Consider the following 22080-nt stretch of genomic DNA (forward strand, 5'->3'; position numbering starts at 1 on the left):
ATAATAATAATAATAATAATAATAATAATAAATGTTTCTTGAACAGCAAATCAGAATATTAGAATGATTTCTGAAGGATCATGTGACACTGAAGACTGGATTAATGATGCTGAAAATTTAACTTTGATCACAGGAATAAATTACATTTTAAAATATATTCAAATAGAAAGCAGTTTCTTTTAAATAGTAAAAATATTTCACAATAATATTACTGCTTTTGCTGTATTTTGGATCAAATAAATGCAGGCATGGTGAGCAGAAGAGAATTCTTTAAAAAACATTAAAAATCTTACTGTTCAAAAAGACTGGTAGTGTAGATAAAAATAATTGTTTGCATGAATAAACAAACAAATAAATAAATAGAATATTTACACAAAGGTGGCGCAGACGCACTTCTGAAGTGGAATTTAAATGTATTCACACAGACTATTTTAACAATTTCCTTACTACCTTTCTGGGTCATTTGAATGTGTCAGTTGCATTGCTGTCTATGCAGGGTCAGAAAGCTCTTGTATTTCATCAAAAATATCTTAATTTGTGTTCTGATGTTTTATATGTGTATGTTTTATACACTGAAAAACCTTCCAGTTGTTATTTATACAGTACAATAAAAATATCCCAGACAAATTTAACCCTAGAATTACACTGCTCAGATCGGATGAAACGTAAGCAACACACATGCAAAACAAATTTACATCCCTCAGTATTCTGTATATACAGCTGTAGTAACCCTCATATACAGTAACCCTGTTTCCTCTCTCATTTACATAAGCTCCACCTTTTCCTCATCATCTCGCTTAACCTGTGGAGTTTTGACATCATCACAGCAGACCAGAGGCTTAGTGCTACAACACACCTGATGGCTACAGGTAAGACTTTTTGCTTCCTCTGCTGCATATATTACATTAGCACAGAGATTTGCTCTGTCTCTAAGTCTGTTATTGTTCTATCAGTGTTTGCTGCTAAGCTGTGTACAGATAAGGGGGGAAGGGATGTTTTTGGTGCTGTGACACCAAATCCTCTGGAGGAGCACAGATGGTCACCATAGACACCAAAACATAACCATGACGATAACAGGGGGCACCTTTGGTGTCACACCTTATATAGATGAAAACAACCGAACAGAATCAGTGTTAGAGGCAGTATGCAATACATAGCAATTATTAGCAAATACTCAAGAGTGTTCAGATCACTCTTCAATTTCATCTCTTTATATATATTTATATATAAAAATGAGAAAAAGTGTAATTTTAAAGGGATAGTTCACCCAAAAATGAAAATTCTGTTGTTAATTACTTAACCTCATGTCATTCCAAACCTATAAGACCTTCATCTTCAGAACACAAATTAAGATATTTTTTATGAAATCCAAGAGCTTTATGACCCTGCGTAGGCAGCAATGACACGTTTAAGGCCTAGAAAACCAGTTAAGACATTGATAAAATAGTCTGTGTGACATCAGTGGTTCAACCGTAATATTATGAAGATACGTGAATACTTTTTGTGCACAAACAAAACAAAAATAATGACTTTATTCAACAATTTCTTCTTTCCTCTGTCAGTCTTCAACGCGTGTTCATGACAGTTAATGGCAGAATTGTAATTTTTGGGTGAAATATTCCTTTATATTTAAGTGCTTCCTTCCTTTTAACCCTTAAATGCATACCTCGGGTCTTTAGCAACCGGGGACGTCATTCACTACATAGAACTACTAGTTAGACATCAACTTTCTTAGTGTTCCTCAATCTATTCATTACAAACAATATGAAAAGAAAAAAATACAATTTAAAAAAATGTCTGTTTTCTGATTATTTTTTATAAAAAAGTGTATAGGGTCCCGAGACCCGAGGTGTGTATTAGTGTATATTTTCCTGCACAAAAATATTTAAATATCTGATGACTCAGTACATGCAATTTACCTTTATTCCTCGAGGTGGCACTGTTTAATAGACAATACTGACGTGATGTTTCACTCGTAATTACGGCAGGGATAAAACAAAAGAATATCATTAGCAAAAATAGAACTAGTTTGAATGGCTATACTGCAGAGGAATTACTGTATGCCATAAAATATAATTGTCACTGTCATTTGATGGTGGATGTGGTGAAAAAGCTGCCAGCAATCAAACTACTGATTTTGTCATTAAAAACAACAGTTTTGCGAATATGATTGAGATCGCGAATATGAGCCAGATGCTGAATAAGTTTCAAAAGGTAACAAAGTATGCTTTATTTTATTCTTCTGTAATTGTACTTAAAATATTAAGAAAGCTTTTTGCTATTGCAACAGAGATCCATCCGTGCTGGATATATAGATTTGGCTCACTAATATGACCTGAATATGTAATAGTGGTTGGCAAAACATTCATGCATTTAAGGGTTAATTCATGTGTATTGAGCTGTCAACATGCTCTTCAGAGAGATAAATTAATGACAGGGAAGTCATCTACTATAAATAAATGCATTTTATTCTATTAAGATTCCCCTAAATCCGCTTTCTGCTTGCTATGTCTGTTTACATTTAATTCGAATTAGGAACTGAATTGAAGTCATTCTCAATTCATTTTGAAAGCTGATTGTTTTAATTACATAAAATTGATTTTAAAGATGCCAGTATGCTTTAAATTTACAAAAAAATCCAGGAATCCATGTCTATCTAAACCAATTTACTTCTATTTTAAATTAGTATTCCTAGTTGTAATAGACTGTCCAAGTCTTATTTTATAATAAGCTTGGCCCTCTCTAGCAGGACAGCTAATCCAAAAACATAGAACAACACCTCATTTTCATTACATTGATTTATCTCCAAAATTGCACAGCAGCTTTGTATCCAAGAAAAAAAAAATAATGTACATTCTGTCTTCATTCTGGAAGAATTTGCTTTGTAACAGAAGCTTCTGAGTAATCTAACAGAGCAATTTTGGTGGAATTGTGATTTAGATGATCTTTATGTTCCAAAGAGTTCCTGTCTGGCTGGCTTCTCATCTTTTTGTGATACCCAGGTTTTGTAATCAACAGCAAAGCCATCTGGGTAAGTGCAGAGACACCTGTGCTTTTTGGGTGAAAGCCACTGAAGTGGAAGCACTGCCAGACGAGAATGCCCTTCTAGCAATGACAATGTAAAAACATACAGTTCAACGTCACAACATGTTATTCCACCCCCACACTATGCATCTTATATTGCTCTGAACCATTTGGAGGATTAATACTTAACCTGTCTATGTCATGTAATTAGTTTCATGTTGTGCATCTTTTCACATTTTCATCCTATCCGAGGGATCCTGAACGTAAATTCTTAATATGATGGATGATGCTCACCTCAGCTAAAGCTAACCTTTAGTTTAACACCTTGTGGGTCACAGCACCCAGACAGAGATTAATCTTATTTAAAGTTATTTCGTCCCTGCTGTGATATCCGATAACTTGAAAATCAGTCTGATTAAGCTACTGTCAGTTTTTACTTCATGAGACGTGTCGAAATTCATGCCTGGAATATGAAATCATTAAACAAGATGTCAAGGTCTGTTGACCAAGGGTGGTCTGATGCATGTCCAGGGAGTAAAAGATCACAGATAATCAGGCACTGTACAATATTCCATAACTAACTAGCTGACAGCTGGTTGGTTATTAAAGTTCTTTTTAATTGGATTTCATCCAAGGCTGAACCAGCAATTAGTCAGAGAACATCCAACCTATGAAGCTTTAAACAGGACATGCAGCATTTAACTTTACAGCTGTATTTTAGCCTTTCAGTGCTGTTTAACCAAAATGACCAGTTTCTCTAGTTATAGTTATTCTTCCACCTCTATATTCAAGAAATATAATTTAAAAGTTTGGGGTCAGTAAGATATTTTGGTAACACTTTACAACAAGGTTCATTCGTTAACATTAGTTAACTACATTAGTTAACATGATCTAAAAACGAACAATACTTCTACAGTATTTATTAATCTTAGTTAATGTTAATTTCAGCATTTACTAATGCATTTTTAAAAGTTGTGTTTGTTAACATTAGTTAATGCACTGTGAACTAACATGAACTAACAATAAACTACCATATCTTTATTAACTAACATTAACAAATAATAATAAATACTGTAATGTATTGTTCATTGTTCATTCATGTTAGTTAATACATTAACTAATGTTAACAAATGACACCTTATTGTAAAGTGTTACTGATGTTTTTATTCTAAAGAAATTTATTTTCAGAATGAGTGGATTAAATTGATCGAAAGTGAGAGCAAAGATATTTATTATGTTACAAAAGATTTCTGTTTTAAATAAATGTTTCATAAACTTCTACTGTATGTATTAAATAGTCTTAAAAATATGTATCAATAGTTCTATTAAATTTTTAAGCAGCAAATCAGCATATTAGAATGATTTCTGAAGGATGTGACACTGAAGATTGGAGTAATTGCAGCTGAAATTCAGCTTTGCCTATAGGAATAAATTTCATTGGAATATTTTCTTAAAATAGAAAAATGTGATTTTAAATTGTAATAGTATTTTACTTTATTTTTAATCAAATATGTGACCCTGGACCACAAAACCAGTCTTAAATAGCACTGGTATATTTGTAGCAATAGCCAACAATACATTGTATGGGTCAAAATGATCATTTTTTCTTTTATGGCAAAAATCATTAGGATATTAAGTAAAGATCATGTTCCATGAAGATATTTTGTGAATTTCCTACCGTAAATATATCAAAACTTAATTTTTGATTAGAAATATGCGTTGCTATGAACTTTAAAAGTGATTTTCTCAATATTTAGATTTTTTTTTGCACCCTAAGATTCCAGATTTTCAAATAGTTGTATCTTGGCCAAATATTGTCATATCCTCAAAAAATCTAAAAAAAAAAAAAAATTGACCCTTATGATTGGTTTTGTGGTCTCGGGACACATATATGCAGCTAAGCATAAAATACTACTAAAAATATAAAATACTATTATAAATATTACAGTAGTGTATATTTCTTGCACTCATAGTATTTTTTTTTTTATTTCGAGAAAGCGACTGCTTATATCAATATAAAGTGCTCCTCACCAAATTAATGTTCATGAGTTAATGATTAAGTTGCTGGTTAAGATATTTCCACTAATCTTTATCGCTCAGAAGACAGCTGGACAGACATATTGCAGTTTATAATGACGTTTTGGTTTCATTAATATATCTGAGAATGTAAAGGGATGTAAGCCAGTATGTAAATTTATCTATGTTTGATAAATATTACCTAGACTCATAACTCACATTATCTGCATGCTTTGACACTGCATATATCCTTTTCAGTAGTCTATGATAAATTCAGTTTAAAGCATTAGTAAAAATCAGTAATATAAGTGTTAATGTCATTCTAACTGACTTCTCATCTTTTCATCCAAAGTACTGCCACACAGTAAACCAGGATCTTATGTACATGTATTATCATATACATGTGACATATTTAACATTCATGTCATGCAACCAGTTCTATTGGTATGGAAGCCGAACGCATCGTCTTTAGTTTTTACTATCCACATCTCTTTTTTTATGCAAACTTTAGTGTCTCTGTAATATTACTCACCATCTATTTCATAATGAATAGAGTTTAAGTGCCTGTCCAGAAGCCAAAAATTACAGCTGAATGAATCTGAAGCTGGCACTTTTTATGCACATTTGACAGTTTAACCTTCCTTTTAGGAAATACTTCCCACTTTACATGCATAAAGAGGGAGAGGGAGAACATCAATGAAACAAGTTTTTTTTATTGGCCCCCAAGCTTATTTAATTTTCCTTCCTTTTAATTTGTTTTTCAAAACACTTTGGTTTTTCGCTCTGAGCAGTGTAGATCAAACATCAGAGGAAGCTTAAATGACCTCCACTAATCAATGAAAAAGCAGTGGATGAGAGATGAGATTCAGGCTGTTACTGAACTGCTAGGTTCTGAGGGTAAAGTACTATTTATGCCTCAATTTTAGTTGAAGTAGAGTGTCAGTTCAGTTTCAAGATTACAGGTGCAAGAGGGTGCAAAAAAATCAAAAGAAGTTCTTGGCAATGCATATTACTAATCAAAAATTAAGTTTTGGTATATAGGAAATTTACAAAATATCTTCATGAAACATCATCTTTACTTCATACTCTAATGATTTTTGGCATAAAAGAAAAATCGATAATTTTGACCCATACAGTGTATTGTTGGCTATTGCTACAAATATACTCATGCTACTTACAACTGATTTTCTGGTCCAGGGTCACATATAATGACCTTGGACAATGCTAATTTGAAACACAATTAGGCAGGATAACATTACTGACTATCAAATTTACAAACAACCTTACAAATACTTTGGAGGTCAAAGGTTTACCCAAAACCCCTCCATCTTATCTTCAAAATCCTATTTTTATGTACTAGGCACTTTGTAAGATATTGGGTGAAAAGGAATGAGAATGAAAAGGAATTATGTACCATATTGAGCTCAAAAAAGCTGATGTCTGTACATTCTTGGTCAGTTATTGTGTGGTTTTTACCATTTCTATTATATCTGATTCTTAGAAACTATTTTCATTGGTGTTAGCTAATGTATTCAGGTTAGTTCAGTTATAAATTACATGTTTGACTCGAATAAAAGCAGTTAATTTAGATGCTATCACACAATGCACATACCTAGCTTATCTAACAAAATGTGCTAAAGTGCTGAATGTACCAGAAGGCTCATCAATTTTATCATAAAGAAAGTTTTAAATTATATAAAAAGTATAACAATTTTATAAAAAAAAGTGTTTCTGTGTTCATAGTGTTGGCTTCTACTGGTGAAATGTATTATAAGATATATTCAGCCTAGCAGGGTAAGATATAAAGGTGGTTTAGCGTGCAATTAATTGTTAGTTTCGGCACATCTTGTATGCTCTGGAGAATGATGTGCTACGCACATTACTGTGCAGAGTAATTCATTTACAAAACAGCTTATTTATGCTCAGGTCCAGAGATCATTCAAGCGTTGGATCAGTGAGGTTTGGTTAGAGTAGTTGTGCAACTCCTGCAGCATAGCAAGATAAACGCTCTTCATGTGCTCTAATATAGAGAACTATCAGGAAATAATAATGCATAATAGAATAGAATAGAATAGAATAGAATAGAATAGAATAGAATAGAATAGAATATTCTTTGCTGAAAAATATAGTAAAATGATTTGAAAAAAAAAAAGCCAGACAGTAAAATATAGTAAAATGAAGTGTCAGCAATTTTTTTTGTTTGTTTTTTAATAATACAGTTTCTCCTTTCTATTTCCCAATTTCTTCCTCTTATATGAAATAGTTTGCCACCAAGAAGGTTACCTCCCACTTCCTACTTGTTCCCTGTGTTGACCTTTGTATTTGTGTGTACGGTAGTATGGATATGCAGTCACTAAAGATGAGCCAGACAGAACATGAAAATGGGAATGAGGAGCCTTTGCAGCCAGCAAACACCATGAGAGGTATAATCTTGTTTGTATTGCAAATATAATGACCCTGCAACCTCTTCAGCTGTGATTAGATTTAGAATATGGTGCCTTATTGTATGTTTAAATAGTTGCTACATGATGTGAAATAATGCGTTAATCATTTTTTAAAAAATAGGGATGCACAACATTGGATTTTTGCAGATATGTGTTATTTTCCAACACATTTTAGCCGATAACCGATACCGATATATTTCCTTTTGTTTGGAAACAACACGACATCTCTCCTGTGCTGAAATAATAAGCAAATTATTTTACATTTTGGCTAGTTTTTAACAATAACTTATTTGTTAGAATTAAATAAACAACAATGCTCTTTCAATGACGGTACTCTGAAGCTCTGAAAATAACTATAAATAAACTATATATCAATTGCTGCATTTTTTTTCTCAGAAAAATGCAGTGGTAACCTTAACATTTTATTCTAAGATTTAACATTCGTAGATGGTCTAAAGCAAAAGAATTGTAAAAATTCTGAAGATCTTTTAGCTCGTAATTTATTTAAAAAATAACATTTACACATTAATAAATAAATCAGTATATCTAAAATGATTTAATTTACAAATGACATGTTTGTGATTTTTTTTTTCTTTTTTTTGTGATTTTTATAGCTTCTGACTATTAAATGAAAACATACTCATGATTTTATGACATCAGTTACTGCTTACTCAATCAGAAATACAGTCCAAATTTTAGTTGTGTACTTTATTTTCATTTTATTTCATCATTTTAATAAAAGTCTTTACCGAACGGGGATTAGGACCTGGTGGAGGCTGCCGCTGCTGCAGCTGCACGTGCTATTGCTGTTTACTCTATCACAGACCAAACATCTTATTCTGTGCATGCATTCTCAGATTAAATGCAGCGATCCAAAACAGTGAATCGAATCATCATTCAGGCAAAACTTTGCTTCAAGAATGAGCCACACTGCTGATATGATCTAATCACTAGCTCACCCTAAGCACATATGAGTTATTCCCTTATATCAGCAAGACATATCAGCATATTTTTTTAGATTTGGGCCAGTGCCAGTATTTACATTTAAAGCCATTAGCTGCCGATTCCAATATCGATAATATTGTGCATCTCTAGAAAAAAGTCGGCACAGGCTGATGGGTCATTAATGCAGACTAATAATATATTTACAGCATTAAACAACTAGGTACAAGCTGATTGGTTCATGTTGTATACGCAGTCAGTAAGCTTGCTGCTTTACATTTAAAGGAGAAGTCTACTTCCAGAATAAAAATCTACAGATAATGTACTCACCCCCTTGTCATCCAAGATGTTCATGTCTTTCTTCAGTCATAAAGAAATTATGTTTTTTGAGGAAAACATTTCAGGATTTTTCTCCATATAATGGACTGATATGGTGGCCCGAGTTTGAACTTCCAAAATGTAGTTTAAATGCGGCTTCAAACGATCCCAAATGTGGTTGTAAGAAGGGTCTTATCTAGCGAAACAATCAGTTATTTTCCTTAAAAAAAAATACAATTGAAATACTTTTAAATCTCAAATGCACGTCTTGTCTTTCTCTGCCTGAACACTGTGTATTCTGGCTCAAGACAGTTAAGGTATGTTGAAAAATTCCAATCGTATTTTCTCCCTCAACCTCAAAAATAATTTCAAAATCGTCCTACATCGCTGCAGAAGTACCGACCCAGTCTTTGCAAAGTGAACATACAAGAAAATCAAATAACCTTAACAAAAAAGGTAAAACAGCGATATAGGGTGATTTTTAAGTTGAGGGAGAACATGAAAGGTGTTTTTTCGACATACCCTAACTGTCATGAACCAGAAAAAAACAGAGTCCAGGCAGAGTAAGACAAGACGAGCATTTGACGTTAAAAAGTATACAAATTGTATTAGTTTTATGAAAATAACCGATCGTTTTGCTAATAGATAAGACCCTTCTTCCTCGGCTGGGATTATTTACAACCACATTTGGGATCATTTGAGGCCACATTTAAACTGTATTTAAAGTTCAAACTGAGGGCACCATAATGCCAAATTTCCAAAATGCTGAATTGTTTTCCTCAAAAACATAATTTCTTTATGACTGAAGAAAGAAAGACATGAACATCTTGGATGACAAGGGGGTGAGTACATTATATGTTAATCTTTGTTCTGGAAGTGGACTTTCCTTTAAATGGCTGGTTAGCATTCACTCCCCAGCTCCACCTGTTTAGATCTGCTACGGAATATAATACATGCTACTACATTTTAATACTCACAGCAGCGTATCTGCTGCATATTTATTGGCAGTAGCAAGTTCCTTTGCTTGCTTTGCTATAATCTGCAACAACAGCAATAGCAGCAATTTATCAGCGTAGCAGATCTATTCCGCCAAGACCAAATACATTAACATTGTCATATCCATTACCATGCTAAAGTCTTCTGAGAGGTGTCATGATAGAACTAAATTTCACCCTGAAAATTAATGTTGAATAAATGGCTGTGCTGGATTTTACACACAATAACATCCTGCTTGTGTTGAAAAAGAAGGGAATATTTACAGAGCAAGATTTGTAATGTAATATTAAGCAAATGTGTCTGATGCTTACGCTTTAAAATGATCATGAATACTGGGGGACGGATTGTTGTCGTCTATCCATAGCAGTTATCGCTCTCATGACCTGTAAAATTAAAAAATGCATGTTAAATACATGTAAGAAAGTAATGATGTAGGGAAAAGAAGTTATTGAAGCTGTGTTGTCCTATATGGCTTTCTTAAAGCTTATGTTACGTGTGAGGGGTGATATACAGGTCATCATGTGGACACCTGTCTTAACTGATAACTACCATCCTGCATGACATGCTAATAGCTGTTCACACCTATACATTAACACATGGGTTATAAAACAGGACATAAACACATGTCAGCTGCTCTAGGAAACACCCCTATGTGCATAATGACGAAGACCACCATCAGCTCCAACTGACTGGCTGTTAACAATTGCTTCTGGCGGTTAAAAAAGGAACTAGTTTTCTCACCGTTTATGTCTCATTGTTATGCTGACATGGGTTCAACATTCATTCCCTCATAGAAAAACACATGTGCACAGCGTAAGTTCAGTGTTATACAGTATTACTGATTACAGCTTGTAGTAGTTAATCATTCTACAGCTGTTTTGACACTCACAGATAATAATTGATGAACTGTATCACTTTCGTCTCACTGGGTTCGGAGAACATTAAGTGCTGACTAGGCAGTGTGGATTTATGCATTCCATAGATTTAAAAATAGTCTGATGTATGCTGTATCTCTTTTTTTAGATTGCAGATGATGCTTTGAATTTCCAATGGAGCTACAAAGGAAGAGCCGGACAGGTCAGCCTGCTGGGACTCTGGATGGAGGCTATGGCTGGTTCATTGTGCTCTCCACCTTCCTTGTGTTTGGGCTGACATTTGGTGTAATCAAGTCCTTTGGTGTGTTCTTCGTAGAAATCCAACACTACTTTGCTACCACAGCTACTGCAAGCTCATGGATCACATCCATTTCGGTGGCAACTGTACATTTTGGGGGTATGTGGCAATTTTACGTTTTTAGCCAGGAGGGGGCTCCCTCTACTTACACTCTTAGTATACACCTTTGCCTTCGATGTCACACATGGACATACACTGATTGAGATTTGTTTGTAAATATAAAAAATGAAAATGTGACTTGGTAAAAAGTCATTGTCACATCGGTGCCAATAGCTTTGTGGACAGTGCACCGATGATGTGTCCCGAGATCGAATCCCGTCTCGTGGATCTTTCCTGACCCCACAAATTCTGAACATATAATATTTTTTATATTTTCAATGTACAAATTTATAAAACTAAATACATAAATAATACTTAAAACATATTATTTAAAATATTAAATAATAATATTAAATTATAATATTTTAAATTTTAATATTATAATTTAATTTATTTAAAATAATAAGTTTTATAATAAGTAATAAGCATTAAAAAATATTAAGTTATTTAAATATTTATTTTTATAAATTTATATTTTATCATTTTATAAATGTAAGAATTATTTACACTAAAGAAATTTTTGCGCACTGTTTGCACAAACTCTAAGCTGCAAACACACAAATAAAATTTAAAAATTGTAATAAATAAAGGTGTAATTTGGTAAAAAATGATTGATTGTCGTTGTTGCCTGATCTTATTTAATATTAACTTGCATACTGTCAAAAATCAAATATATATTTGTTTATATACAGTTTTTATTAAAAAACTAATCATATTTTATAGATAGATAGATACATTCATGTACTATTATTTGTTGTCATTGCCTGATCTTATTTATTATTAAGATGGATATTGACACATGATCATTGAAATGTTTTCATATTTGTTAAAGACACACTCATGTTCTAGTATTCTAGTATTTTCTTGTTTATTAATCATTTTATTTTTAAATATTTAAATATTATTTGTTAATATCCCCTTTTTAATCTAGAATAAAATATAACAGAATACATTTAAAATAATATAATACATTTAAAATATTACAATTTATACATTTTAGAAATTATAACATTTATGTAATATAATATATATTTTTCTCTCTGTATAAATACATATGAATGTATTATTATTTGTCGTCATTGGCTGATATTATTACAACGCATACTGACATGCAGTCATTGTAATCTTTTAATATTTTTTAGAGACAAACTCGTGTTCTAGTATATTTATTTTCTTATTTATTTACTTTTTATATTTTAATATTATTTGTTAATATCCCCCTTTTAAACTATTTGCACTTATGTTATTTTGCACAACTTTGGCTATAAATGAAGATTTAGTAAAAATGTTATTTAATGTTTAAAATCATTGTCTGATTTTATTTGTGATTAAGATGCATCCCAACACACAATCTCATTGTAAATGTTTGTTAGAGAAACGCTTATGCTCTCTTATATATATATTTTTTTTACAAATATTTCCTATTTAAATATCATTAGTTAATATTAATCGTTTAATCTAATGTTATTTTCCACAGTGTTCACGCACATCTAAGCTGCAATCAACAAAGATGTGATTTGCGAAAAACTGTCGCACTTGAAAACTCTTTGTCACACTTGATCTTCTGTTGTCTGATCTTGTTTGTGATTAAGACGCACGCCAACACACAAGCTCGCTTTAATCTTGTAATATTTGTTAGAGACACGCTCATGTTCTCTGGCACCATCAGACTTTTAAACATTATGTGGCTGAAATAAATCTAACAGAGCAGGGGACTAGAAATATGAGTTTGTGTTCTACCATTTCTCTGTCTCCCAGTATGATAGCACTACTGGGTCTGACAGAGCACTTGGTTCCTGGGGGTACATTATGTCATGACTGTGTGCTTTGTGTTTGTCTGTGATTCAGCCCCCGTAGGCTCTGCACTAAGCGCGTACTTCGGCCATCGGCCAGTGGTCATGGCAGGAGGTCTGCTGAGCAGCATTGGGATGGTGGCCGGGTCATATGCCCAGGACCTGCTACAGCTGTACATCACTGTGGGGTTCCTTACAGGTAAGAGCGCAGCCGGGAGCATATGCCTCACACACACACATTCACACTTCCAGTGTTTCAATGTGGATTCACAACTTGAAAAGGTCATTAGCCATTTATAGCAGCTGTATGGGATCTTATTCATGAACCCCTCAGATTCAGGAACACTGCAGAGCATATGATGAAATGGGAAAATGGCAGGGGCAAAGAAAGAAAGAAAGAAGGAAAGAACAATGACCGTTTATTTTGCTCATTATAACTACTGGCGTATTTACTCAAAAATTAATTTTTACTATATTCTTCGTAATTACTTGTTATTCATGTATTTTACTTCATTAACTGGCACTTTCTTAGTATCTTAGACTTAAATTATATTTATTTCACTATTTAGTTGTTTTGCTTTATTTTTGTTTTTTATTTTATTTTTATTTTAACATTTATTTTTATATTTATTTATCTATATATTATTACTATGTCTGCCTGCCTGTTAATTTTAATCGTTTAATCTTTTTGCACTAATGTTATTTTGCACAAAAACTAATATACTGATTTTGTCAGACCAATAAAGCACACTAAAAGAAAGAAAGAAAGAAAGAAAGAAAGAAAGAAAGAAAGAAAGAAAGAGAAATTTTACCCAAATTATGTAGTTTAATTCATTAATTTGCCACTTTTTTTATTATCTTAGTCTTGACTTATTTTTAAGAATTTTTTTAAAATCTAATTATTTCGCTTACAGTTTTTTTTTTCTTGGCATCTTAGTCTTAAATTATTTTTAATTTATTTAACTATTTAGTTGTTTTGCTTTATTTTTGTATTGCGATTTTATTTTCATTTATAACATTTTTTTGTATATTTACTTAATATTTTATATTTATTATTACCTTACTATTTCTGTCTGTCTATATATATATATTATTTATTATTATTATTATTATTATTATTATTATTATTATTATTATTTTTACTACTTATTGTTATTTTGCTTATTTGTTTGTTTTGCAATTTTATTTTTATTTTATTTATAATATTTCTTTTCGGATTTATTTATTTATATTTTATTATTGTACTATTATCTGTTAATTTTACTTTTTTAATCTTTTTGCATTGATGTTATTTTGCACAAAATCTAAGTCACAAAGCCTAAAAATGTACTCATTTTGTCAGACCAATAAAGCACACTAAAGGAAAGTTGTTATGGTTATTACAATACTGTTCTCCATTTAACCAGTGGCATTTTTACCCTAGAAGGATTAATGACTTGTCAGAGGAATAAATGCTTGTTCAGGTACATCCATCTGCTTTGCTCTCTGAATGTCCTTTTGTTTCGTCCTCTGCAGGATTTGGCTATGCCCTGACCTGGACCCCTACTGTCACCATGCTGGGCTGGTACTTTGAGAAGCGACGGCCAGTGGCCAACGCTCTGGCCAGCACAGGAGAGTGCCTCCTCACCTTCATCCTCACCCCATCCTTCCAGTTCATGGTGGATCAGTACTCCTGGAGGGGAGCCATGCTGATCCTGGGAGCTCTGCAGCTCAACTTGTGTTTGTGTGGAGCTCTTCTGAGACCCCTCAACAGACATGTACCTCCTAAAGAGCTCGAAGAGGAGAAAGAACATGAGCTTGAACTGTTAACTCAACCTCACATAGACTGTAAAAGTTCAAACTTTAAAAAATCAGATGCACTGAAGGTCAAAATCATTCGTTACGTGGACTACACGCTTATCGCTAATGCTCGCTTCATGGTGTATTCGATGTTTGGTGTCTTCGCTGCTCTCGGTTTCTTCGCTCCATCTCTCTTTCTGGTACCGTACGCCCGTAGTCAAGGAGTGGAGGAGTACCAGGCGGCCGCTCTCATGTCCATCTCTGCGGTGCTGGATCTGTTAGGCCGGGTGCTGTTCGGGTGGGTGGCTAATCTGCGGCTGGTAAAGACAGTCCATCAGCTGATCGTCACAGTGATTCTGTTGGGCATTGTTCTGCTGCTCTGCCCCCTGGCAACTACATTCACCCAGCTAGCGCTGTTCAGTGCAGGTTATGGACTGGTGTTTGGAGCAACTGTGGCCATTCATATCACGGTGCTTGCGGAAGTGGTGGGGGTGGAAAGGCTGGGAAGCGCTCTGGGCTTCTTCATGCTCATCCGCAGTAGCGGTGGCCTCCTTGGACCACCTTTGGCAGGTGAGATGTTTAAATCTAATTACAAATATAATATATAATATACTATTTATATTATATTATATTATATTATATTATATTAGTGTGTTACACAATCAAAATAAATGTTTTTGCTCCAGAATTTAAAAAACAAGAAATAATATTTTTTGAGTGTGTAATTTTGTAATGAATTGTATAAATGTAAGATTACAATATTATTGTGTATAATTTAATTGCAAATATAATATATACGTAATATAGTATTTAAAATGTATTATATTATATTATATTATAATATAACCATTAATATAATATAATAATATAATAAAATATAGTTCTTACATTATATTATTGTATATATAGTAATATATAATAAGAATTGTTTTAGTTATTTCTTTATTTATTATGTGTAATTTAATTACAAATATAATATATAATATAGTATTTAAAATTATATTTTATTATAATCACTAATATAATATAAATAATGAAATTTGATAATGACATTTATTTATTGTGTAATTTAATTACACATATAGTATAGTATTTAAAATGTATTATATTATTATATTATATTATTATATTTCTGCGTAATTACAAATAAATGTTTTGCTCCAGTATAAAAAGATCAAGAAATAATTAATATTAGTTATATTCATTTATATTTGTGATTTATTTATTTGTTGAGTGTGTAATTTAAATAAATCACTAATAATATATATAATATGAAATAATAATAATGATACTTTTTTTATTTGTACTTTTTTATTTATATACATACATACATATATATATATATATATATATATATATATATATAAATATATATATATACACACACATTTTTTTATTTATTTGTTTATTTATTTATTTACTTGTGTTATTTAATCACAAATATAATTTATCAGTTAAACTTAATATACATTTAAATGTATTATATTATATTATATTATATTATATTATATTATATTATATTATATTATATTATATTATATTATATTATATTATATTATATGATATTATATTATATTAATCCAGTCTATAAAACAAGAAATAATGAATATTAGTTATATTATATTATTTTAGATTTGTGATTTATTTGTTTCTTTACTTATTTGTTTGTGTGTAATAATGAAGTCTGCAACCAGGGGCTACATAGTTCAAAATGCAGTATTATTACAAATAGCTTGCTGAAGTTATTTTATAGCCTGACATTGTACATTGTCCTGTTTGCTCTTTATCAGTCATCCTAATGCATACCCTTTCCCCACCATATTTCTTTGATGAGGTTTCTCATTAATGCCCGACAGGGCTTAATTTACAGTAATACTATGTTATCTTCCCATAATGCATAGCCTATCAGAGAAATACAGTCGGCTGTTGTGTTAATTTCATGGATTATTGGTCACTGCATAAATGGCTTTTCCTGTTTCAATAGCAGGCCACGCTTTAACTGCCCTCACCGAATGTAACCCATTTATTTGGTTTCATTGGCTGTAATTTTTCTGTGGCCGCTACTCAGTACAAAGAACACATCACAAACGGTAGTGTGATAATACATCAGCGGAGCTCTACAAAAGTGGCCAATAAATCAACAAACAAACAACCAGCCAGGAACAACAATGTATATAATAGCTGTAATTGACTGCTAGACAATAAGCTCTGATAGGGAAACTTCAAATAAATAGTTCTGTAATGTTGAGATAATGACATTTTGCTCTTGACAGTTTTTCTCTCAAGAACATCTGCCAAAACATGGCACAAGTTAGAAGAGTTTTCACCCTGAGCAGCCAAAAACCTCTCCCACGCCAAAAACACTAAATCATCCAGAAAAAAACATCATCTTTCCATTTAATGGCACTGACTGCCAAAACTACATCTATATCTGTATTCTAAAAGACTTATGTCGTTAATATGAATCTCTTGGGTTTTTAGGCCATTAAATAGAGCACAGATTGATGTTTGGGAGGAGAGCAGAGCCTTTATTTTAGGCACTGCAGGTTAAGAGTGCAGTCTGCTGGGCTCCATAAGCAGCGGTGTAATTACACCATAAATTAGCTCTGCAGCAGTTTTTCGCACTGAGTTTTAATCGGGATGGAAAACTCCTTCACTGTGGCATTATAAAAGACGACTCAAATAATCACTGCCTCACTGACTTCACAGGCGCTCTATTTCTAGGTGCTTTAACTGATTGATCATTTAAAATAAATGTACAGGGAAATGTGCAGTCAGAAAGCAGCTTGGCCCGAAAACGTGAGGTGGGAAGATGCACGAACAACTGCGGACTAATTAGTGGTGCTTGGGCAAGCGTCACTGTTATGCACAAGCAACCTTCCAAAACATCCTAATGCAACCGCATACAAATGCCCTTGCCAACACCTACAACACCTTAGAATTGTTGCGGCAAGTTTTGCATGCAAGCAGTGCACTCACATTTTCTTTAGATAATGTAAATATTTTAAATAATAGCACATAAGAGATTTTTTTTAGTTTGTGGTTCTATTTTAGATATTTTGTTTACAAATACAGTTGAAGTCAAAAGTTTACATACACCTTGCAGAATCTGCAAAATGTTAATTTTACCAAAATAATAAAGATCATACAAAATGCATGTTATTTTTTATTTAGTACTGACCTGAATAAGATATTTCACATAAAAGATAATAGTTGAATTTATAAAACTAGCCTTGTTCAAAAGGTTACATACACTTGATTCTTAATACTGTGTTGTGACTTCAATGATCCACAGCTGTGTTTTTGTTAAGTGATAGTTGTTCATGAGTCCCTTGTTTGTCCTGAACAGATAAAATGCCTTCTGTTCTTCTTTGGTTTTCCAGTATTTTTGTGTATTTGAACCCTTTCCAACAATGACTATATGATTTTGAGATCCATCTTTTCACACTGAGGACAACTGAGGGATTCATATGCAACTATTACAGAAAGTTCAAACACTCACTGATGCTTTGGAAGGAAACAATGCATTAAGAGCCGGGGGGTGAAAACTTTTTAAATTTGAAGATCAGGGTAAACTTTCCTTATTTTGTCTTCTGGAAAACATGTAAGTATCTGCTGTAGCTTCTGAAGGGCAGTACTAAATGGAAAAAAATATGATATTTAAGTGAAATAAGAAAAATGTAAAAATTCATTCTGTTCAAAAGTTTTCACCCCCTGGCTCTTAATGCATGATTTTCTTTCTGGAGCATCAGTAAATGTTTGAACCTTCTGTAATAGTTGCATATGAGTCCCTCAGTTGTTCTCAGTGTGAAAAGATGGATCTCAAAATCATACAGGTATTGTTGGAAAGGGTTCACATACACAAAAACGCTGGAAAAACAAAGAATGTGCGGGATCTGAAGGATTTTTCTGAAGAACAGCAGTTTAACTGTTCAAGACAAACAAGGGACTATAAACAATCACTAAACAAAAAAGAAACACACACATCTGTGGATCATTCAGGTAACAACACGGTATTTCGAATCAAGCGTATGTAAACTTTTGAATGTGGTCTTTTTTTTATAAATTCAACTATTATTTTCTTTTGTGGACTATATGTAAACATCTTTTACATTAAATATCTTATTCAGGTCAGTACTAATTAAAAAATACCATGCATTTTGTATGATCCCTCTTATTTTGGTAAAATATTTAGCATTTTGCAGATTCTACAAGGTGTATGTAATTTTTTGACCTCAACTGTACATTTTGGATGGCCTGACGGCAAGTAAATATTCTTCAAAAAGTGACAATTTAACTTAAAGCTTAACTGACAATTAATAAATATTTTCTACTCTTCCACAGGAATCTTCATTGACAAAATTAGTGACTACAGTGCTGGTTTTCTGATGGCAGGTGTGGCTCTTCTCGTCTCCGCCCTCTTTTTGCTTGTATTACAGCAGATGAACAAAAAAGGGACGGAAAAGGGAAAAGACGTCAACTTGGAGAACGAGGAAAGGACATGAGAATCTGAAACACGGGATTCTGGTTACAGAAAAAGTTAGTAAAAGGAGGCCCTAGCACATAGTGCAGTGTTTCACCACAAATGCAGCCATGATAATAATTAGAGATGACTGTCATAGGTGTAAACTGACAACAATCATCATGCTGACATATACTGTCTGTTCATTCCTGAAGGAAACTCGCTTAATGACGCTGAGTGAACAGACATTTCCCACCTAATTGAAGCATTTGATGGATTCTGGGAAGTCATCTTAGCCCTGTAATGATGCCATTGCAAGCAATATTTCATTAGATCTATTGCTCTGGAAAATGGGCACTGCCTTAATGGACTAATGGAAGCTGACTCAGTTTAGCTACAGCCAAAGATAATCACATGCCGTCAAGAACAATACTGCAGTTTCTAGTGTATGACAATAAGTAATATGTATCTAAAATTACACAAATTGAAAGTGGGGTTAAAACATGATTTTATTCAAAACCCCATACGCAGGCCTAGATGTCAAATATATCTCAAGAGTTTTAGAAAACATTCTCATTTATCGCCCTCTAAAGGTGGGAAAATGGAATTGCAGGACGGATGTCAACAGCGAAGCTGTTCTAAATGCACTTTTTTCCTCAATTATTTTTTTTACTCATTAAACTTAATAAAGTAAGGCAGCCTAATAAAAGTTGTTTATTTTACATGGAGCAACTGTCACATCAATCAGTGCAACATAAAAGTTGAGTACGCATTCAAGCAAGAAAAAGCTATTAAAGTGCATTTTGTTTAGCAAAAAACATCTTACAATAGCTTAATCTTGGATCTGTGGGAGATAAATGTCTTTCCGAAAGCATAGACTAAAAACACAGCCACATCCTGCTGAAGAAAAGCACACGATAGATAGCAGTGTCTAGATCTTTCCTGTTTATACTGCGTGATGAAACAGTAACCGTTCAAAGCCAAACTGTCTTTATAAGATATCAAAGCATATTTCTCATCTCTCGTCTCTTCACAATAATCTGTTCCCAACATCTGCACTTTGATGTGTTTTATGCATGCTGGTCTGTGTGTATGACAGATAAATAGCTTTCCAAACTGGGGGAAAAAATGAAGATAACAGAAATAAAATTCAATATGCTTGTTACTTCCCATGAATCTGAGAAAGCAAACATTATGCTACACAATAACAGTGTTCAATGGCATACAAAAGAAAAACTCTTCACATTTTAGTCAGTTCACAAGCGCTTGTTTTTTTGTTTTGTTTTTTTACTTTAACATGCAAGTATTGATAGTAAACTAAACACAAATACATACACACAAGGCCATAATTTTATCGAGTTTTTAGTGTTATTTATATACTAGCATTTATTAGTTTTTTGAATGAGCTTTTTTTTTTTTTTAAATAATTTTATAATGCACTTTTGCCATTTTTTACATTTTTTTAGTTTTTCACATTTTTACTAAGCTTCAATTTTTTTAACTTTAGTTTTAGGAATTAGTACTTCAATCTTAATTTAGCTTATATATATATATATATATATATCATTTTTTTATTTTATGTATAAAATTAGTATTATATTTATGAATTTTTTGTTTAGTTTTAGTTAACAGATCTTATCATTTTATCTTTTATTAATATTTTTTATTTATCATTTTATATAATTTTATTATAATTGACATTTTATACTGTAGTAGGAGTTATCATTTCACACAGAAACTCAACACAGGCTGTTATATATCGTTTTTGACACTTGATCCCATCGGTAAATCCCAAAGAGGAGAAGAAATAATGCTGTAATGAGAGAAAATAGGACTCACGCTGTCTTCCTGTGACCTGAGCCATCCTTTCTTTTAAACACGGTTGAGGCGATGAGTCCTTTGAAGTCTGTAATTGGAAACAGTTGATGGAGTTAAGTGGAATAACGGATCCCAGATCCGTTTCTCCAGCCGTATCTCTCTCCACCCGTAAAACCGGGCCTCTTAACTTTGACCTTGGTGTAGTCCATGTCAGGCAGTAAGCCCAGAAACAGACGACCAGAATGATGCATGATGGCAACATTCAGTGAAGCCTCGGGATGAAAACTGAATTAGGCTCAATCTAATAATAAAGACGAGGAAAACTACCTAAGAAATTGGACAGCAATGACAACAAATTGGAAATCTGCTTGTCCCCGAAGAGAAAATTCAAAGTGGCAGAACACCTGATTAATGTGGCAGCTCTTTGAAAAGTAAGAAGCGATAATAAGCAGAGACTATGCAGACTCAGCAAACATAACCTTTCAGTAGTGAAAGCAAACACAGACAGACCACTTTTTCTTAAGAAAAACCCAAAAGCATTGTATACCAGTCTACTTAGGCTTACAATACTTTTAGGAAAGGTACAGACTGTGCTCTTTCTACACCAGACAATGAGGTAAAACTAGAATAAACTTAGTATATTAGTTTAGATATTAGTTTAGATAGTTTATAATATTAGATAACAAAACATTGAACCAAGTGGCATCTACAAACAAATTAAGCAAAGGTTTCAAGGTTTTTAGCAGATTTAGAGCTGGGTAAAAAAATATATATATATATATATATATATATATATATGTATGTATATTTTCTAGCATTAGAGATTTTTGTACATAATACTGTATCCAAAATAACCGATATTGAATTAAATCCGATTCGAATTGAATTGCAAGCTTGAAAAACATAATCGAATCAAAAACCCAGCTCTAATATTCTCACTCTCGTGTCGTTCAAAACCTGTATGACTTACTTTCTTCTGTGAAACACAAAAGAAGATATTTTGAAAAATGTGATTAACCAAACACTTTTGGTGATCACTGAATTGCATTATATGACCCATGGACCACAAAACCACTCATAAGGGTTAATTTTATGAAATTCAGATATATACATCATATTAAAGCTGAATAAATAAGCTCTTGATTGATGATTTGTTAGGATATGACAATATTTGGCCAAGATACAATTATTTGAAAATCTGGAGGGTGCAAAAAAA

At 32.6% G+C, this 22080-nt stretch overlaps 1 protein-coding gene across 2 annotated transcripts; it reads left to right on the plus strand.

Annotated features, from left to right (window-relative positions):
* Nucleotides 1-225: 225 nt before the first annotated feature.
* On the plus strand, nucleotides 226-21750 carry si:dkey-246g23.4 (uncharacterized protein LOC559426 homolog). 2 transcript variants are annotated; one of them, XM_051134938.1, is made up of 6 exons: nucleotides 226-869; nucleotides 7304-7463; nucleotides 10764-11012; nucleotides 12861-13004; nucleotides 14321-15154; nucleotides 18929-21750. In XM_051134938.1, the coding sequence occupies exons 3-6, from the start codon at nucleotides 10790-10792 to the stop codon at nucleotides 19087-19089; spliced, it is 1362 nt and encodes a 453-aa protein (XP_050990895.1). In that variant the 5' UTR covers nucleotides 226-869; nucleotides 7304-7463; nucleotides 10764-10789; the 3' UTR covers nucleotides 19090-21750. The 2 variants fall into 2 exon arrangements, with proteins under 2 accessions (XP_050990895.1, XP_050990896.1); XM_051134939.1 differs by having other exon boundaries at nucleotides 7378-7463.
* The last annotated feature ends 330 nt before the right edge of the window (nucleotides 21751-22080 follow it).

The sequence above is a fragment of the Labeo rohita genome, chromosome 18 (genome assembly GCF_022985175.1).
Source record: "Labeo rohita strain BAU-BD-2019 chromosome 18, IGBB_LRoh.1.0, whole genome shotgun sequence".
NCBI lineage: Eukaryota > Metazoa > Chordata > Actinopteri > Cypriniformes > Cyprinidae > Labeo > Labeo rohita.